General features: G+C 40.1%; 1 protein-coding gene across 1 annotated transcript in view; it reads left to right on the plus strand.

Annotated features, from left to right (window-relative positions):
- thsd7ba (thrombospondin, type I, domain containing 7Ba) overlaps positions 1-22,076 on the plus strand; it is a 153,869-nt gene that overhangs the window by 109,057 nt on the left and 22,736 nt on the right. Inside the window, exons 18-21 of the mRNA XM_086052299.1 lie at positions 931-1,197; positions 1,478-1,656; positions 16,549-16,682; positions 18,110-18,263. Of these exons, the coding sequence (XP_085908425.1) occupies positions 931-1,197; positions 1,478-1,656; positions 16,549-16,682; positions 18,110-18,263 (734 nt within the window). The remainder of the gene's footprint in view (positions 1-930; positions 1,198-1,477; positions 1,657-16,548; positions 16,683-18,109; positions 18,264-22,076) is intronic.

A 22,076-nucleotide genomic window follows, 5' to 3' on the forward strand; every position in this document is an offset into this window, starting at 1 on the left:
TTAAGGAGTGAGGACATACTTTATTTTGTCAATGTGTTGGTTTGGTAGAATTACTCTTGTTGTACATCCTTTCATCTTGAAATACCGAAAACGAAACTGTCTGTCGCCATCTATGACAAAGCATTCCTAGTTTGATTCAGCTGTTTATTTTTGATGGCATTAAACTTCATTTGCCTCATTTCATCCACTTGCAACTCAGTCCCATGATTTGTACATTCTTTCAAATAAGTATACCCGGTACTTTGTTGTAAACTAGATATGATCCAATATTATTATAAAGGCAAACGGATAATGTTTATAGTAAAATAAGTGAAACCGGTGAGATGAATACAATGCGGGAAAATGATGTTCCTAACATTGCTATTTATGCAGCAACATCTGTTCTTTCTTTGGTCATTTCTCCACGTTTGTCTACGATATGAATCAAACCAATAATGAATGCAATGGAAGAATATACTATACACGGAATATACATCGAGAGAAAAGTATGATATTTTTGGAGCGTCTTTGTTGTCTAAGTGGACGTTATCAGGATTAGTTTGCCATGCCTCCCAAAAGGTTGAAAGTAAATTTGGCACTTGATTTGAAATAACATTCTTTTTCTATCTTGATTGCCATCACTTCCAAACTCCTTTTTGCTTCTGCAATTTAACAGACATTGAGTTTGCACAGTGCTCTTAAAATGATTGGAATCCAAAGGCAATGCTTTTGAAATAACAAACAGGACTGCAAATATCACAAAAAATCTTCTCCAATTATGCAGTAGGCAGAAGAATAAACGTAATGACATTGGTAATGGAACACCTTTGAGTGCTGTGTTCATAGTATGTGGTTATTCCCAAAACTATAATGAGCGACAATGAAAGCACAGTATGTCAAAAAGTAATTACCTAAACAAAATGACTTTTTGATCATGCTGTCATCCATCAGGTCGCAGTAAAAAGAAGGAGCAATGTCTGAACGAGGCGCTTTACCCTCTGGAAGAGAAAGAGACATGTCCCTGTGAGGAGTTCTTGTCCCAACCATTCGGGAACTGGTCGGATTGCGTCCTCCATGAACCTTCCACTCTGGGCTTGCTGCACAGTTGGATGAGCCACCAGGAAGTGAAGGAATGTGGTCAAGGTCTACGCTACAAAGCTGTGGCCTGCGTTGATCAACAAGGACGCCTAGTCCGGCCGACGCTGTGTACAGACACCGGTAAGGGTATACGCACAAAAGCCCGGAATATATCTTGACTAAGAGTAATGGACCGTTGTAAAAAGCCAGGGAAAGTTTCACATTGCTGCGCTGGCACAGTTGTGCAGAAAAACACTCATTAGTCTGATAATTACTTCTTGGTCACAGCGAGCAAGTGTGGCAGAGCACAGGCCAATGCGGGAAATTATTCATGTGACCCGTAATGAAGCTGTCACCCGAGTGCAAGTCCGACCTCGCTCTCTCTCTCTCTCTCTCCTGTCTGCCAACATTCCATTCGCAGGCTACATGGTGGAGATGTGCCACATCCCGTGCCCCCTAGACTGTAAGCTCAGTGACTGGTCGGCGTGGTCGGCCTGCAGTTCCTCATGTGGCGGCGGGCTGAAGGTCAGATCCAAGTGGCTGAGGGAAAAGGCTTTTAACGGGGGTCGTCCATGCCCCAAGCTGGATCTGAAGAACCAGGTAAGATGAACACGACTGCGGGCAAACTCATCGGCTATGGTAACTGCCAACCACAATCGCTCACACACACACACACATTGGCAAAATAATAACGTCAGTTAGTTTGTTCATAACTGCGAGTATTGTTCAAACCATTGTGAGTCATCTCGTTGAGTACAAACAGGCAGTTGAATAATGCATTTCGAATTTTAATGGAGGTGTGGCAAGAATAGTTAACCCATCACCCATCCGCAACTTTTATTGAATGCAAATGAGGGCAATCTGCACTTGGAGTCCACTCGTGTTCACCACCATTACACATGTAATTTGCATGGCTCCACTGGAAGTCAAATTGTACTAATGGCATATGCACTACACTGTTATTTGGAGATAAGCCCTGTTCTCATATACTGTAGGAAAATTGCTGCGGTGCTGTAAAAAGCTTCTGGATGCTTTCCGAATGTTTTTTTTTCTTGGGTCGTTGCTGCCTCGTACCGTCTCGTGAATGAATATGACGCTTTAAATCCTCACCTCTGCTTGACATAAAAGGAGGATCTTATCTAGCCATGACCCGGCCCATCTGCTCCTTCTTAAAATCCGATGCAACCCTTGGGCACCCAAGTTTGCCCACCCCTGTTCCGTGGGCAGGTGTTACTTGTGGTTGTGAACCGCACATGTGTTAGTAGGTCACGGCTTAAAGGAGAGATGTGTTTTATGAATGGTGCCATTATGCTTCAACGCTTTTGAAAGGACACTGTAGTTTTCCGAGGTCAGTATGGAGATGAGGCTCGACTCGCAAGAGGAGATTTGTGTACAGATGGTTAAGTACCCGCTAACAAGGTCTTTACGGCCCCGCTTGTAATGCCCTGAAATAACCCTGGCCACTTAAACTGGTGCCCGTTATTGCCGAGGCCCTCACGGATTTATCCCAGGGTTACAGCGGGGCTTGCCGTTAATGTTACCAAATGGTCCTCGTAAAGCGAGTTACATCTGTCACCGTTGTGGCTAAAAAGCGAATTTACAATCAGCTCCACTCTGGCTTAGTAAATGAGTCCCTTTTTCTTGCTGTTGTAGGCCTACTAAGTATGGACGGCAACGTGTTGAATGGCAAAGTGGCATGAAAAATTTAACAACTATCATTGATTCATCTGAAGCTGCTGCCTGACATTTGTGGCACAGAATCCCTTCTTGCGACACATTCCAGTGGCTTTACGGAGCATAAACAAATAGCCAACAGCTGTCAAAAATAATGGATGCTGGAGGTCAAGATTTGTTTCACAATAGGTTTTTAGATGAGGAAGATTCCTCTTAAATCAAGGGTCGCAAATCTCTTCAGAAAAATATCTGTGTGAAAGTGAATCAAATTCAAAATCCTGAACTGATATTTAGTGCACTTTAATACACTTTTGGAATAGCCTAATATTGCCTTGTATTCACTTTCTCCTTGGGAATGACTATCTTGATTGTTGACTTGGAATAGAATTTGATGCGTTCCAATTGCATTTGCATGTATGGAAATACAATTCATCCATTTTTTTTTTCAATTTTCGTCAACAGCTCACACTTTAATAAGTGCCATACTTGTGATATTTAAACCATAAATGGCTCCTCTCCTCTCCTCCCCTAACCCTCCCCTCCCCTCCCCTCTCCTCCACTCCCCTCCCCTCCCTCATCCATGTCAACTGAACTCTGGACCAAATATGGCCGAATTCCCACCAGCAGATGGTTCCCCTCTATCAAGGCTAAAGGAGACTGGCTTGACAGAGATGAAATTTACACTACAGAGTATTTCATTCTATCATCTCATGCTTGACTGAGCAAAAGTGATGGGGAGAGACTGAATGTGCCACCTCCACTTTTACTGTTCTGATGTGTTGGTGGGTCGTGCAGGTCAGGGGGGAAATAATATAGCTTGTTGAGTGAGGGATTAGAATCTCAGTACCACTTACTAAGAGTATGGGACATATAAGTCTTCAAGGTTTACTAACGATTTAGCACATTTTTGTAATGTTAGGACTGTAAATACAAACCACTATAAACCAGACCATATAAAATTGCCTTTGCATGTTAAGGTTTTGAAAGCAGCAGATTGCACTGAACAGAAATGGAAGCTTCGGAAATGTGAGCAATTTTGTGAGTAGGGTGCGAGCCAGTCGTGAGCCTGTATGGAAATTAGTTAGCATAATGTGTGCACTTAAAGCCTCTAGTCCATTGGCAATGAGCGTTTACCAGTCAGAGAGAAAGTTTGTCCAGCTTTTCAACTTTTGGAATGAACATTATCTTACATATTCATGGGTCCTATACAGTCTGAGGGAAGAAAACAATGCACGCTTGGCAAATGTGTGTGCATGCGTGGGTGCATGCGTGCGTATAAGTATGTGTATAAGGCACTTATTTAGTCATCCAAAAACAAACGGCCAATATTTCCAGTTGGTTTGATTTCTGACATGCATAATGTTCCCCTCTGTGACGGTTTACCCTTCACACCGCCACTATATCGCAGATTTTAAGTGATCGTTTTCGAAGTATACAAGCAACTCAGAATTTAGAGGTCCGTGCCTTATTCTGCTGTACTCTACCACCAGGGAGAGACAATATATGCTTTTGCATGTGTTGCTGCGCCATATGTGTTCAAGTAACGGTTCTGTGAAGGTTCATAAATGGTTCGGGAAATGGATGAATGGATTTTCCATAAAGCTAAATTACGTTAGCCTATTCATGGCATTTCATATTCTGTATATCGTCACTGTCATTTTTTTAAATGTTCACGTTAACGCGATGTCTGTCAAACTATGGACACACGTATTTTTCACAGGACAGCGACGATATATGAACATTGAGCTAGCGGACTGTCGTCATACGACATTATGTGGTATATTTGGTTTTATGTGTTATTTTTACAGGAAAGTGCAATTGAAGCGAACACACTTTGCCTCTTATTTAGCTGTGCGAGCAAGAGAGTGTGAACATGTGGAAAGTAATTTTGGGAAATTAGGTTTCACTAAGTTTTTAGGAGGGCTATTTTTTTTTTTAATCATTTCATATGGTCACTCTCATGGACTTGCACCACATGCACTGTGCTTGACAAATATCAGTTAAATAAAGTGGCCGATGAGGAGGTGAAGGAGAATTGGAAAATATTTTTGTCATTAAAACAACTTAGGCACCAGCCTGGTGGCGGTAATGATCATGTTCATCTTACGCCATCACCTGCTGTTGTAGTGCAGTATTGCTGCACGAGTGCGCTGATATCATTTATCATGGCCTTTGATTGGGGGTTGTTGAGTTTCTTTGTACCCTGTTGTGTTGGAATGTAGTCATCAACTGCTCGTATGTTGTCCAAATTGGCTTGTAATCACATCATATTGTTTTACCGCATTAAATGAAAAATGGGACATGGCTTTATGATCATTCGCTATTGAGTCTGATGACAGCTCATACATCATGAATGAGGCACACGCAGCTGGGTTTCAAACTTTAAAGCGTGACTTGTAATTTCAAGTTAAATGGCTGTTTTTTTTAAACGGCCGTTGTAAACTAGGTTTACGCCATAGCATATGTCAACTAATGGTGGTTATTGTACTTGCTGTTCAATACACATGGGAGATTTTGCTTTGGCCATGCTTGACCTGTATTATAAGCTTCAGGCTCACATGTGGAATGTGATATAGAGCATAGTAGATCCCTGAAAAGCAAATAATGAACTGCTTGAGTCAGCTGCTGTTTGGGTGATAGATGTTTCTGGGGAAAAACATCACCTGTAACCAGCAGCGAGTACACATCCAACACGGTTTGACCGATTTATAATTCTTCTTTTTTCAACTTTTTGATGAGAGAGATAAAATGTCTTGCTGTGTGGACCTGAAAGAGCCAGCAGCAGGAAACTTTGACTATTGAGAAGATATTAAGTGGATGTCAAATGAAAACAGTAGGAATGGTGACTTGTTTGTGAATTTCATCCGTTGAATTAATCAGACGTACAGTATGTGATATACAGACAGGCTTATTGTATACTCTCAAGGTCATCAACATATATCCCAGCCTGTCAGTTGCATTGATAAGAACTTTTCAGGAGGGTCGAGTGCTTGCACATGAATTGCTGTTTTGTAAACATGTATTTCTGATAGAGGCACTGTTGCTATATGTAGCTGTGCTTGGGTGTACTTGGTGATTCAAATATCAAGGTGTCCACTCATTATATTGACTGTGTCCAACTCAGAATGGTTGTTATTCAGGAAACCATCCGCGTCAAATGTTTTCGCCAGTTTGAGAGTCACAAAGGAAAACTTTACCCATGAGTCTAAAATGGACAGAAGGAGAGCAGCGCTTAATGGGTTCATCAGATTGAATAAATGTTTTTTGTTGAAATTTTTATTCTGGGCACCCAAAGTGGGCTGTTTCCCCATTTTCGGGTTTGATTGTAATTTTCATAGAAACTGCATCAGAGTTCTACAGCAAGCAATTCCTCGTGGCTTTCCCCAGAATGACCCCACAACCACTTCTCGTCAAATTTGTCATGATTTTTGCCTCACTGGTACTTTACGTGGTTATTGTTTGATCAGTATACTGAACACTTAAAAGAAAGAAGATACTTGGGTCTGCAGGTGTCACCCATGAATTTCCGATGTTAATCAGAGATTATTAATCAACCAGGAATTTTCCATTTGAGCTATGATGCCTGCTGTAACAGGAGATCTAATTGCAAAACTCTAATGATGGGAAAAAGATCGTTTGCTTCCCGTTAACACTGGAAACCGTTTCATGGATTAAATGCTTGTGGAACGTAGTGCTAATGCAATGCTGTCTTGTTCAACTGTGTGTCCAGGTAATAAGTAACTAATGAGAAAAGGAGCTCATTTCATCGAGGGATGTAGTATTTGATGGCTAAACAATGTTTGTAATTATTGAGTCACCTGATTGCATTGCAGCATAAATTGAAATTTGACTGTGAGAAGGTGATTCTTCTTGTACAGCAAAACTTTTTCGGGGTTCTGGATGTGACAGCAAACTGTGAGGCAGTGAACAAAGGCATGCATAAATGGCGGATCGTCAAACTGGGCACGGTCAAAAACCACAGGTCCTTTGTGAAATACAAGTGAGAGAAATCAGCATTAGGTCGAGCAGCCCTCACAACGGCAGATCTCCACAGGAGAGAGCCTCCCAGACATCTGATGAAACAGTTGGTTTACATGAACGCAGAATTTCAGCTCAGAAAGTCAAAAGTGTCTCAATGAAGCTCGGTTGGATACTTGTCAGTCTTTCTGCATTCTTGATATGACTGCTGTAAGTTGGTGTTACAAACTTGAGTTGGAATATGTTCACCATCCGAGGCCTTGCTTTGGACTGAAGTGCTCTTTTGAAACTGTATCAGACTGGTGTGCAAAGTAGCTTGCTGATGACAATATTGTGACAAGAGTGACCCATGCTGGGGACTGAGTTATGTAATATGCAAGCCTATTCCAGTTACAGAAAAGTAAAAGCAAAACATAAAATGTGTAACTAATAGTCTTATTTCACCCTCTATTGCATCTAAAATCATTTGTGTTGTTAGCAGCCAAATCGTATGCCTTAGGACTGTAAACACAATGTAATGCCAAAGTAGCGCTCCATTTTCTGAAGAACTGCTCTAATCCTGACTATGATTTGGATGTTTAAAGCGGAAGTTAACCCAACCATATATTTTACAAGAATATGTTCTATACACGCCCAGTAGTTGAAACAAGGCATTCTGATAAATATTGTGTTTGTGGAATAAGAGTTAATCCACTCTTTTTTAGCCATCTCAGGGGGCGGCCATTTTGTCACTTCTGTCGACTGAAAATGACATCACAGTTGCGCAGGGCTCAGGTAACGACCAATCACAGCTGAGTCGTGATTGTTTTCTACCTGAGCCCTGTGCAGTTGTGATGTCATTTTCAGTCGACAGAAGTGACAGAATGGTCGCCCCCTGAAATGGCTGAAAAAGGGGTGAATTTTGCTGCTTAACTCATATTCCACAAACTCATTAATCAGAGCGCCGTGTTTCAACTGCTGGGCCTGCTGGGACCATATTCTTGAAAAAAAATATGTTTGGGTTGATTTTCTCCTTAAGAAAGAAGGTAATGTATGAAAGATTAATAGGAATATGATGGATGCTATGCTATAAAGTATAGCTGGCACAATAGATGAAGTACTAACTACTCACGATTAAGGCACAACAACATATCGATATCACAGTGTATTGTATTGTATTTGTGTGCGCGTGTGTGTGTGCGTGCGTGTGTCATACACTAGCACCAAATATCAATTTTGTTGCTGTTTGATGAAAACCAAGTGGCTCGATAACCACCATTATGTACTGTCAGCGCTGCAACTGAAGCATTTCCAATAATTATATATGGTGCTTTACAAATGTATTCGCTGAATGCCATAGACTGCCATAGATTAAAAGCAGTGATGCGCACAAAGACCATTGCTTCACTTTTACCTCTGAAAATGTGAGAGATTGTGTGAAAAGTCATCATCACTTTTGACTAAAGCCTTGGTAACTTTATAACAGTAAAGTCAATCATTATGTGAAATCAGATGTTGATGAAGAGACTTGAAGGGCTGAGCACTCAATTTGGCTAGTTTCCTTTGCTCACAGTGAAATGTCAGCCTACGTTTACTCAATGTTCCCTGCGGCCACAGTAGCCCTGTTTGCCTGCAATCTAGTATGCCTTTGAAATTTGGTGATTTTAGTCTCCGTATTCAAGTTTTGTTAGGTCTTGCTAAATTTTGTCACGGGCAATCACTTTATATGTGACTGACCCTGGGGGGAGTCCCCGAGGCTCCAAAGCGCGCTACGGTTCCCTCCTGACGCAGCATCTGATAGGATCCTTCACATTTCTCACATTCTAATCAAGGTCTGACATAGTTTTCACTTTTTGTCAAGGCTTTCTACGAACAACAAGTGGCCTTAGAGCATCCCGTGGTATAAAAAGAAGTCGTGAAAATAATAGCAATCATTGTATTCTAAAGTTGTTTATATTTTATTCCTGGTGGTCACAGCGGCCCTGTTTAAATATCTCTCAAACACATATTTGGGGTTAATCGGCAGGAAAGTGTGTGCCGACTCAACGCAGTCGCATCCCAGTTATAAGAGGGTGCGCACACGTGTGCAACGACATTGTTCCCGTTGTTTATTTTTGCTTCTTTTTTAAAGAATAGAGCGAAAAAAAATATTGTTTTCAAAAGGTTTGAAAACATCTTGGTCTAATGTTTTATATCAAATACAGATTTATACAGATGGTAATTGTTGTTTTTGTGAGGGATCACTGATGGCGTCTTATTGATTTTGTAATTTCCCATTGTCTAATAAAAAGATGTTTATCATTTTATTTCTCTTTGTGTGGAACCACACCTTTCCTTTTGCCTTGAACGTATATTTCTTAGCCTCATTGACCATGCACTTGTGCCCAAAAAATGTTTTATTTCTATTTTTTTACTGAGTGTTTTTTTAAAAAAAAATAAAAAATTAAAGCCTTGAGCATGAAACTCAAGCGTCTTCACGTAGTCTACTCTACGTTGGTACCCTGTTGCTTTAAATATTACTGCCGTAAAGAATTGTGGTAATATGCTTTCATAAAGGTTGACCAGGAGTAACCTTTGCTTACAGGTGCCTTACAGGTTGCATTCAGGAACCTTTTCAAAGCATGTGTAGAATTTGATCGATCCTGTACTTCCAAGTCGTCTCCCTCGGATAGGATAGGATAGGATGGGATAGGAAAGAAAATTCCCGAAGCAAAAATGATAATCCGAAGAGGCCCGGTGACTGAAAGTAACCAAGGAACTTAACACAAGCAAACTGACGAGACGAGGAACGCCTTGAGAAAACAAGAACAGGTGGAACAAAAACCTAAAGAGACAGATATGAAAAAAGAAGTACAGGGAAACCATGACAACCTAAATCTAATCAACACCAAATAAACAAAAACACAGGCAAATTCTGGATTTGTTTGCTTAATGGTGTCATAATGTCTAATCTAATCATCTGGCTATGAAATGATTTGTCTTGTTTGACAACCAGCCCATTTTGTCCACGGTGGCTTGAAACGGGGTTGCCGTGGCTGCGGGAAACAGTATACAGTAAATGCATCGTCACCATGGGAGCCAGCTGATGATTTGCATGTTTGTTTATGGATTTTTCTTTGTATGTAGGGACATTAACACTTTCGTGCATTGAGTTGAAATCCAAACAGGTGTGTGTTTTTTGGGGACAGAATTCATAACCGGTATTACTCTAAAAAGCTATTTCCAATCCATGTCATTTAGAAAACAATTTCATTGTGCCAATATTTTTCCAATATACCTGGTATTTTTATTTTGGTAATCTCAAACTAATTCCTCTTCACAAGAAGACAAGATCGAGATCCCTGATCCTAAAGCTTTTAATCCCTCACACACGTGCAGTCGTGAGTGAATCTTTGGATACAAGATGAAGATGTGTGTCTTTGTGGGTGAGAACACAAATAAATACACAAGAGTGTGCCGCTGTGTAAGCATGTCACAGATCAAACACACTGCGATTTGCGATGATTATTTCACAGGAAATGTATTTATTCAAATGACTTTCTGCAGAAAAGTATAAAAACGTAACAAGCTCAACATGTGTCAACAGCATCAGGTACACGTGCAGTCACAATTGGAATTAATTCTGCCACACACTAGTTACTTACTATTGGTGATCATTTTCATCATAATAAAGATGTTCAATTAAAACGTACTTTCATTACATTTAATTAGAATTACTTGATTAGCTTTAACTGAGAAAAATCACCAGTTTCTACTGACTTATAGTGAGACGTGTCATTTACCAAACTATTTCCAAGTATGATTACTTTCATTATTAAGGGCTACATTATTAACACTGCTAATTATTTAGTTATGAAGTTAAAAAAATACTTTTTTTCCTCGATGATTTACTCAGTCCAGTAAGGACTCTTGATATTATGGCGTCGACTTTTTATGATCCAAGCAGTCAACTTATTTCTGTCCTCCGATGGCCATATAGCTTGAATCCAATATGTAACAATGTATTCATATGTTTATAAGCAAACATTTCAGAGCCCCTCTATCAAAACGAAATCTCTCTTTGCAGGAGAGGGACTCGAGGTGATCCCGGAAGCCCATCTTGCTAAACTCCAATGGAAACCTTTTCAGTAGTTCGGTGTGCGAGCTCTGGATTTAGTTACATAGTTTTCTGCCAAAAACTACAAGTTTGCAAACAATGGCAGCACCTGAAGCAATAAACTAGAATCCTCCCGTAGCGCGAGTTTTATCAGAACTATTTCGTCATTAAAAGACCAATGAAGATCCCCGTGGGCTTTTGTTGATGTGAATCATGTTTTCACACTTCTCGTGTCAACAGACATTGGATGTTTGTTGAGCAAGTGCTCTGTTGGGATCATCTTTTTCTGCGAAGGGGTTTTGGCACGGGTCATAGAAGAACAAATAAAAGTACGGCGAATCTGGCTTACTCTCACTGTTATTAGTCTTGCTGCTAACCTAAGCTTTATGTAGAATTATTGTTTGGAGTTTTTGAAGGTCAGCTGTTGAAGACTTTACCTAAGCTTGGAATTTCTTGCCATGTCTTATTGTTGGGTTGTTGCCCTTAGACTCGTTGCAAATAATGTTGTTTGCTAGGGTGTTTACCTGATATTGTCTGCTTTCTATTTCCGAGTGAGCAATGCTCCTGTTGTATTTAAAAACAACAGAGTACTGTGTTACTTCTCTGAAAAGAAATCTCTTCGTTTGGTACTGTGCTCCAAACCAAAACAGAGGTTGTTTTTGTGTTTGTGATGCAACTTAAGCTTGAAAAACAATAATGTTGTCTGCGTAGTAACAATGAATATTAAAAGGCTAAACACCGCTGTTCAAATGCCATCGCGCTGTAACATAATCAGACCAAGACAAATCATTTCACAGCTTTTTCCACCATTAAGGAGACCTATAACCTTTACAAATCGACTACAAAAAAAAAAGAAATATTAAAAAAACAAATGCAAAACAACTGAGATATGGCGTGCACATCCTTTTTTAACTGAGAATTATCCAGTCGCATTCAAATTCATGTGACATGGGAGTCAGCACACACCTGCAACCATTTAAAGTGCTTCTGATTAACCAATGAGGTTCAGCTGTTGTAGTCGGCTTTTACTGTCACTTTTGTAGTCACATCCGAGATCACAAGCCATGGTCTGCCGAGAGTTTCCACAGCATTAAAATGACCAATCAGGACAAGAGAACAAAATAATTTTTGAAGGCGTGAGTATACCATGTAACACGTTGAAGACAGCCATCATCAAGTGGAGAAAATATTGCACAACAGTGACATTGCCAAGAATTGGATGTCGCTCCAAATTGGATGAAAAGAAATCTGGTCAGCGAGGCTGCGAAGAGGCCAACAGCAACATTGAACAAACTGCAGAAATTTCTGCCAAGCACTCTCGGTTTTGTACATGTGACAACAATCGCCCATCTTTCTCATATGTTTGAGCTGTTGGGTAGGGCGGCAAAAAAACACTTGAAGCAAGACACGAGTGTGGGGAAATGTGTGTGTCTGATGAAGCCAAGGTTGAGCTTTTTGGCCATAATTCCAAACGGTATGTTTAAATCATTTCCAAATAGGAGTCAGCGTTAGCACAAAACTCTCAGGCTTCAGCTAGCAAGCAAAAATAGCATTAGGAACTACTAGGACATCTGACATTTATTTGGGGTTAAACTGAGGCACTTTGGATGATGCCAGTTGTGTGCTGACATCGATCTACAGAAAAGCGACAACAACTAGGGATGTTCGATCATGGCTTTAGCATGGCATTTTTGGGTGCACTCAAAGTAGCAAGCAAGCAAGTGCAGTTTAATGGGAACCGTCATGTCACCTTGTCACTGCAAAGTGAACACTGATTATCTGAGCGTAAATTTGCATTAGCATTCACTCACAGAAGATGCAAACAATAAAATGTCACCAGAACAGCACTCGGTTGGACGTTATTCTTGCCCCTAAACAAGGGAAGGCACCAGGCGATTTTGCCTGTAGTATTTCAATTAAATCAGGAATTATCGTGACATTTTGTGAAGCATCACAAAATATTCCCCTACTGGAATTGAAATATTCATTTGGCAAAGTAGAGTGAAGTACAGTGGAATGGTAATCCCTTTTACAGGAATATAGTCTCCTGCATTTCTGCATGTACTGTATACCTGACCTAGCCAATTACTGGCTGCTTCCTTCACCCTGGTAACTCTATCGGGGGGGATAATCGGGGTGGGGGGGCAAGGGGGGGCCACACTCACGCTAGACCTCTGTTCAAGAATGTCTCTTGTCCTTTGCGTTTCATGTTCAATGACATCACCATGTGTCAAATCACTCATCCTTCATGTCCAGTGTAATAATAATAATAAAAAATAGTAATAATAATGTAGTGTAAAAAGTACTGTTGTAGAGTTGATTTTTTTATTTCATTTTATTTTATTTTTGATATTTGCGCGATTGATTTAGTGGAGGCATCCATTCAGGATAAATAATATCAACAGGTGATAATGCATCCAGTTGGAACAGTTAGTGTTGTCTTTTTCTCTGATAGAACTAATAACAGCCGAGACAACACAAGTTTCATTTTTAATGGCCTTGTTTATATAGAACGCACAGCCATTCTAAAAACACATGCTCGTGCATGCTGGCTTGTCGCACCGTCTTCACATAAATGAATTTCTCGGAGTTCAGAATTGGGCTCAACCATTGCCCAGCTGTTTTAATCAACTGCAGCAGTTTAAGTCATCTTTGCGCTTTTGCCAATTATCCAAGATCGCTCGAATGCTAGTAAATGAGCGCTCGGTCATCCTTAAACCTCATTAAAAACGCAAAGTACGATACAGTATATATTATGTATGAAGTCATTCTAGTGTTTTGTTTTTTTTTCCTTTTTAATATTTACATGCTTAATTAACAGTATAGCACCACCTTGGTGCCTTTTTATGCAGTCTTTTACATTCAGCGGCTGAAACAAATATTGACTGAGGAAAAGAGCATTGTTCACAACAGTTTGCAGGCTCATTAGCTGCTGAGTGGTGCCACATTAAACATACCTGCATGTTTCCCTTCACACGCGTTAGATGCCAATGTGCCATCGTCTTCAAAAGCCTTGGCAGATGAACACATGGTGTTTTCTCATTTTCCTTTGAGGAATCCTCACAATTGCTGTAGTTGAATGATTCTAGATGCAGTTTCCAAAAGCACAACTGTATTGTAGGCGAGCGTTTTAACAATGCCGTGTCTTCTTCGGAGAAATGATCTTTCACGTTTTCAAGGCAAGGACATACAATAAAACAATTGAAGGGCGACGTCATTTTAGTAACAAATAGTTGGAGATGAGATCACTGACCGGCCAGGACATATTGCAATTTGAGAGGGACGGTTCTTATTTTCGAGAGCTGTCTTTCCGTTTCCCATCCATGCTGATGTAGAATAAATGCAATGTGTGAGTTGATTCCGTCCATATTAAAAGGGGGATTACGCTGAGCATCAGGCAAACACATCACTTTCTTAATTGCAGATTTAATCATTATAGAAGGATATTTTGCATATGTTGCCGCTCGTGTGAGCAAGTCATAAATAAAGTGTCCAAATAAGTAAATCAAATCACAGAAACGCCTCGCTGAAAATGCAAAACAAACATTTGTCCTGCTTGTCCACACATTTATTTCCCTGAGTTTCAAATTACAAACAAATTCTAATATAATATAAATCATGCTGATTGTATACTATACACTACTGGTCAAACATTTTAGAACACCCTAATTATTCCAAAAATTGAAATTCATGCAGTTCAGTAATGCAAAACGACTAAAGCAGAAGACAAATAAGCAATTCAAGTTCCCGTTAAAGAAATTAGGGAATCAATGTACAATCCAAAATTTATTCTGGACTTTAGATATATACGTAGATATAACAGCTGAGCACACTTGTGGCATTCTTTCCACAATGAAAATCAAATATCGTTTTGGAAGTTGCAGAAATTCTTGTAAGTGTATGGCCCTTGTAGCTGTCTTTGTTTTCACTCTTCTATCAAGTGCAGTAGTTAATCCCTAAACGGCTCAATGGGGTATAAATCTGGAGAATGTACATTTTTGTATAATCTTTAAATGTTAAGGATATTAGTTTTCAGTTTTATGTAACCTCACCTGTTTTTTTTTTTGGGTGGGGGGTTACCTCTGGCAGTTCACTATTTTTGTACAATTTCAAGCTATTGTTTGGACTTGAACTGCTCGACTTAAAAAAAAAGATAATTGAAAAATTAGGGTGTTGTAAAACCTTTGACGATTACTCGTATATTTTTTAAAATGTGACATCAGAAATTGAAATTGAGGCAAAAATTCTACATTTCTGTGAGGTAGTAAACTAATGCTCATATCATTGTTCTTCTCTTCCCTTCCCAACCTGGGGCTTGTCATGCACTGCTAATATGGACATCCACGCAGGCTCAGGTCAGTTCCATTCACTCTGTACTTAAACTCTACTTTAGCTAATGAAGACAAACTGCATGCAAGATCTGTCCAACTCGCACATTCTCCTGTGACCCCGCGCTGTCTTGACTTCAGAGAAAGAACAATAGTTTCATCAGAGAGCGCTTCTAGTAGGCTTGAAAGGATTTATGTGGCGTCCATTTGGGCAATATGCCGCCTGCTTTTCCACTGGAGGGAGTCAGACTTGACATTTCCAAAGAATTCGAGCGCTTTGATAGACTGTGAATAGCCGCTAAAGCATTTCAGAGTGAGCTTCAAGTGACGTACAAGTATGCGCCATTTCAATAGCGTGTAAAAGAGAAAATGTAGAGCGAGACCAGGCTCAGTATTTTCCTCTTCCATCTGCAGTGTAAAAAAAAAAATCATTATAAATGTGTCATGTCACACATCCTTGGGAACATATTCTATAGAATTCTGCTCCGTCTGTGTATTGTGATACTGTCTGTGTGGTTGAGATGATTTCGCAGTATATAAATGGGAATAGTCGCCAACACTCACATTGCTGAAAGTCGTTCTTTTCTTGGCGACACTGTGGGCCGATGTGCTGCCACGAAAGTGTTGGAGCAAGTATGAGGAGACTATTTGCCAGTTTACCCAGCAGGGGCATCTGCAGGGACAGATGGGCGATGATGAGGGTGTATAATGGGCATCTGTGCAGCCTGGAGGGGAAGCAATGCTCAACAGTCATCCCCTCTCTACTTGACACACACAAACACGCACGCACGCACACCCACACACACACACACACACACACACACACAACAGCGACTACAGCTTGTCAAAGCCTTTTCCACAAATTGTTCTCTGGAGTCTACCTTCCACTGCAGCCGACTATTACACGGTTAGAGCGTAAACGTGTTTACAGGAGCATGGCGCTGGCTCTTCTCTCCGTTACGTCAACGTTCCACATTTGCTGCCTCAGTCGGCTGAAAGTGAATTGGCATAACATTCACCCTCACCTGCGGTGCTTTTTACCATGATCATCCATTTAACACACCGCGCGGCTCTCTCATTCTCTAAATTCGCCCATGAGTGAGCTAAATGTTTTCCGATACACTAGTAGGATGGGCTTACTCTGCATTCCATTACACTTTCATCTGCATTCAGGCCCACTTTATGTAGCTTGAAACCTACCTAACCTCACCTCGCTGTGAAATTGGAGCTATTATTGACCTCGATGGAATAAACAAGCCTAGAATTTTGTCGATCCAATTCCAGGAACTGCTCTTCTCTCAACTGTGTAGATAGTCAAGGGGGAGTGTTTACGTGACATGATATCATATATTCGCGTCCTTGGTTTTTTTTTTTGGTTTTTTTTCACACACTGCTGCTTTTACTGCATAATGAGTCTTTGTCCTTGTGTGTGTGCAGGTAAATGAAGCTGTACCATGCCACAGTGAATGCAGCAAATACAAGTGGAGGATTGAGCCCTGGTCCATTTGTACGATCAACACGGTGGGCGACTCGCCATCCTGTGGGGAGGGAGTGCAAAGCCGCAAGATCAGGTCAGTGAGCGAGTGAGCCTTGGCACAGTGTTGGAATGGCAACACCCGCCGGGGGGGGGGGGGGGGGTTGGATTGGCTCGGGTCCTGGTGCTCGCAGTTGCAAGAGAGAACATTCAGAGCAAACAGCTGCCTTCTAATGAGTGCTACTTAAAATAGGCAAAGTAGTTAAATGTTGATCCACCCTGAATATATGCAGAGATTTTATTTATTGTACCATGCGCACTTAAAGGGGAAGTCAATCCAAATATATTTTTTTCAAGAACATGTTCTCTGCGGGCTCACTAGTTGGAAAAAGGCATTCTGATTAATATTGCGTTTGTGGAATATGACTTAAGCAGCAAAATCCACCTGTTTTTAGCCATTTCAGGGGCCGGCCATTTTGTCAGTTCTGTCGACTGAAAATGACATCACAGTTGCTCAGGGCTCAGGTAACGACCAATCTCAGCTCACCTGTTTTCTGAATCTGAAGCTTATTGCAAATAATCTTTATGCATTGACTTCCCCTTTAAATTGCCAAATCTTTTGTTTTGTTTCGGGACAACGGAAGTGCTGCTTTTTGATAGCTCAGCTTCAAAAGACAGGTGAGCCGAGATTGCTCGTCATCCGAGCCTTGAGGGTGTGAGATGTCATTTTCAGTCTACAGAACTGACAAAATGGCCACCCTCTGAGATGGCTAAAAATGGGTGTATTTTGCTATATTCCATAAATGCAATATTAATAAAGAATTCCCTGTTTCAACTAGTGGGCCTGCGAAGAACATATCCTTGAAAAAAATATGTTTGGGTTGACTTCACCTTTAACAAGGCTAGATTCTAATGGAAATCCCAATGAATCTGTTTCAGACGTCCAAAGATTTTCACCAAAAACTAGCATTTATAATGCTTCAGATGAACGACTAGGGTGATGCTGATTCAAGAAAACACTCAACGTTTTGCATTTCCTGCTTTGTGGAATGCTGTATGTGCCCTGAATTTGGCTTGTGGTCCAGGGTGTACCCCGCCTCTTACCCCCAGCTCTAATGAGGTCAACCATTATAGAAATAGGATTTTTGTATAGACTTGTTGCACACTTCACTGAACCAGACCACATTGTGAGAATGTTGTCCAAAAAGTGACTACTGAGTTCTCAGGGAGTCAGTGCAGACAAGCTGACAAGCGTTCTTCCCAACAAGCACATTTTCTCCTCTTAATATATGTTCTTACATATTTTATCTATACATTGCACCAAACCATACCTGGTTAAAACTTGTTGTAAGGTTTTAAGTGGGAACTCCCGTTAAGAGTTTACAAATTGATCTCCAAAAGAACTAACTGAGCCTGAGAGGCCATGAAAAACCTACTGTACTGTACAAAATTGGTAGATGTATTCCAGAAAGACCTAGCTGGGAGTACCCTGGAGTAATTCAGCTACATTTGTTGCTCCAGCAGGTGTGTGAAGAAGGGAACAAGTGGGGAGATCAGCACTGTGGAGGACAGCCAGTGTGATCAAGAGGAAATGCCACCCAGAGCACAGGTCTGCTTTCTGGCCTGCCACAACGACTGTGTCTTGTCACCCTGGGAACCTTGGAGCAACTGCCCACTGGTAAGAAACATTTATTTTTGTATGTATTTATTTATTTCTTGCGCAAACATTTGTTTTCACATTTATTTCTGGTTCCACTTTAGAACTAATCCATTTGATTTAAAATCGAGATAAATTAAGCAATTAAGAGGCTAATTTGGAAAAAGTAACTTTTAATGAGAACATCTTTTAAATAGGTCCTTGATGACATTTTATCACAAAACCCGACAACTCCAAGAACATAAATTTCTAAAAAAAATTACACTGAAATAGTAGGTATTAGGCTTTGTGAATAAAAAAAAATAATAGCAGGTGAGTATACTAGAATTATTGTTTCCTGAGCTACCTTTTAATCCTAACTCTTTAAAGTGAGGACAAGTCACATTGATTGCACAGTTGATTGCTATGCTTGCAATCCTATCGACTCACTTGATTACACCCAACATCGGCGAAGGCTTCCTCGCAGAATCCGCGACCTGATCACTAGCACCTATCTCGCCGATCATTGATGAGTTTCATGACATCGTCTCTCTTAGACTGTTTCACACAGTTGTCATATTTTACACTCACTTCAAGCACAACAGAAGCTGTTATTGTAGCGAGTTAATGAAATATAACGAGTGTTTGAAGACGTATGAGAAGAGTTTGATGATGTAAAATGGTTGTGGGATTGTGATCGGCTTCAATGGAGATGACACTGGCAATTGACAAGATCTTCGACTTGTTTATCTCGACTCACGTTGGGTAAAGCTCCTCATTACAAAGACGAATGCTAATGTTATTGCTATTCTCGATAGCAAAACGGAAAACTGTTGACTGACTCCGTACGAACGCAATGAAGTTGTTCGGAGGGTTGAGACGTCTGCAGTTTGCTTGGTAGAAAAGGACATGAATCATGTTTGATATTCTGAGTCACAAATTCATATTTTGTGGGAGCAAGTCATACTAACGGACTAGAAATTAGCATTACCTCTTTTTACAGCACACCGGGGACATTCTTGCTGTGAGTGAGCAGTGCTGACTTTCACATCACCCGCATCTGATTTATAAGTTTTAATATGCAGTATTTGTATTGAAAGTTCCAGAGTACAATTTTACTGTCATAATGATCAAGTAAAATAATAGCAAGCTGTACTTTGTCCCCCAAAGAATTACTTGTACACACATAGTTTGTTATAACTGTATCTTTTGTAATAGGGTAATTATGTATAATCACATTGAAAAGCTGAACAACACATTTACATTGTAATTAGACATCAGGGAAATGTTTGCAATATAATATGCTATAGAATTAGATGACGCTCTCCTCTCTGGGTGTCTTGAATGAAATTAACATTTCAAGCCATTGCATATTGCGCATTAAGGCTTGCAATTATTGGTGCAAATATGTACAGTATGTTCCATTTAGCTGTGGAATATTATACCACCATGTAAGCTTTGGTGGAAGCCGGCCATTATATGCTCTGTAATAAGTCAAAGAACATCTTTTCCCAATGTAGACTTTGGCGATTGGACTTTTGGTTCATTTTTGACTGTTCTCCTTTATGTTGTTTTTATCGGAAACTCGTAGACTGTGTTTAGCCCTTTTCCTGGCCCGTGTCTTCCCCTAGCTGTCTAGTGTGTTAGATCTGGTCTGAATGAAAACGGCAACAGTTTCTGTTAAGTTACTTAGTTGCTGATCATGTTTTTGTCATGCGGTGGAGCTTTTTGTGAATGCCTGCCTCTTCTTACTTCCTTGTTTTTTTGTGTGTGTGTGCTCAATGTCTGCGTCCAGCTGTCCCAGTATTCAATTGCTCCTTCATCACAATTTGACAGAAAGAGACGATGATGGAAACATATCCACTGCCAATTGGTGTTTTGTGTGACATTCTGTTTTTCAAAATTCAATTCACTAAATGGTCAAAATACCGGCATAAGTATTTTCTGCACATTACCACTGTAAAAATTAACTTTTTGCATTATTTCTTGATTCACGGTAATTAAAATTATTTACTATGGTGACATACAATTTTAGATTTTATGGCTTTTGACTGTTGCTATTTGACAGTTTTTTTCCCATAATTTCTACAAACCTTTTTTTTACAGTGTACGTCGTATTTCCATCATATGCTGTTGCGCACCAACACAAAACTTCCCATTATCCTGTTCAATTACTCATTTCATTCGCTAAAAAACACTCATTTATTACAGAACACTCCTTGATTCACAGCCGCGAGCCGTGACATACAGCTTTGCACTTGCGCCCAGGCAAAGTTTTAAATACTTAACAAAAACTGAGGGCTTTGGTTACATCATCTTCCCAAACTCGATTTCAAAGGTCTAAGAGCCAAGACTGATGCAATAAAAAAAATTGAAGCACTGACTAGACTGTGTAATAGGTAGAAATTAATCTGCACACAAATATAGCTTGAGGCTGATGGACTTCCTTCTGCAACAACGCATTACAGCAATCAAACTTTAACAAAACAGGCCTACTAAATATATCCAGCCTAACTTTTTTGACTAAAATCCATACAGACTTGTATTCTCCTTGCGACTTAATTCCGAAAGCGAAATCAGGTGGAGTTATATGAAATATAATTATATTTCTTACAAATTTGAAGTGTATAAGGGAGTTAATAGATTTGCTTTGAATTTTCCAAACATGACTGTCATTCAAACATGTGGATTTACACTGACATAAACTGCTTTCCTAATCTCAACCGTAAAAAGACTTTTCTTAGTGATTGAAGTTGCATTGGACACTGTTACAGCATCAAACCAAAAAAAAAAAAAAGAAAACTGCCTGTTACAATACAGTGCTTGTGCGCACTCTCGGGGTTTTTCTATAGCTTCCTCTTACCAGTGAACACATACTGAGCAAAAATATTAACACAAGACCTTCGATTTTTCTATAAACACAAAAGGCCCATTTCTCAAAAATATTGTTTACAAATCTGTAAAAGCATTGTGCTGTGTGATAAACCTGGCCTTTTATTGTGGGCAGCCTAAGGCACACCTGTGCAATAATCACACGGGTCCAATCAGAATCTTCGGGTGAATGGATTATCTCAGCAAATGAGAAGTGCTCACGAACACATATTCGGATGGATTTGTGAACACTATTTTGACACCTTTGAATTCAGATCATGAAAACTTGTGTTCAATAAAATAGGGTTCAAAGGTTATCTCTGCTCTGGTACCTTTGGTTTAGCGTACTGTAGCTCACACTTTTAGCAATTACTTTTAATGTAATTGGCCTTTTTTTCCATCATTCACAAAAATAATAGTCATTTTTATTTGAGGCCATGGTATGAGCCAAATGTAGATTACATGCAGCATTGCACATAAGAATGACGCAGCTGTGTTCTGTCTGAGAGCGGTGCTACTTTAACAAGCTATTGTTTATATATTGCGGGCTAATTGTGTGATACTTGATTTTAATCATTGCAGCCTATTCAGAAACTGCGTGAGCCTGCCTGTTATTTGAAAGCTCTTAATCTCTCAATGCCAGATTGTAGGATGGTGTGTTGTCATGTACAAATAGATTTGTGCGTTTCAGTGACAGTTGGTGTGAAAACTGCTGTTGATTAATGAGCCTCCCAGTGATGAGCCTCATTAGGAGGTGACATTGATTGAAGTGCATGTTCTGATGAATCAGGAGCACGGCGGCAAATAATGCTTCAAGGAAGTACACGTTCTTTTTCCTGCTACTCTCCCTCAGAGACTCGCCTCGCAGCTCTGCCGTATTCAGCATATCATTTAGCCAATTCATTTATGGGTGAAAGATTTGTGGTACTACTTTTAATTGGTTGCTCACTGCCATCATGCTTGCGCTCGCTCTTGGTAGAGAGA

Source organism: Filicampus tigris, chromosome 14 (assembly GCF_054856515.1).
Source record: "Filicampus tigris isolate MCC_2025a chromosome 14, RoL_Ftig_1.0, whole genome shotgun sequence".
NCBI lineage: Eukaryota > Metazoa > Chordata > Actinopteri > Syngnathiformes > Syngnathidae > Filicampus > Filicampus tigris.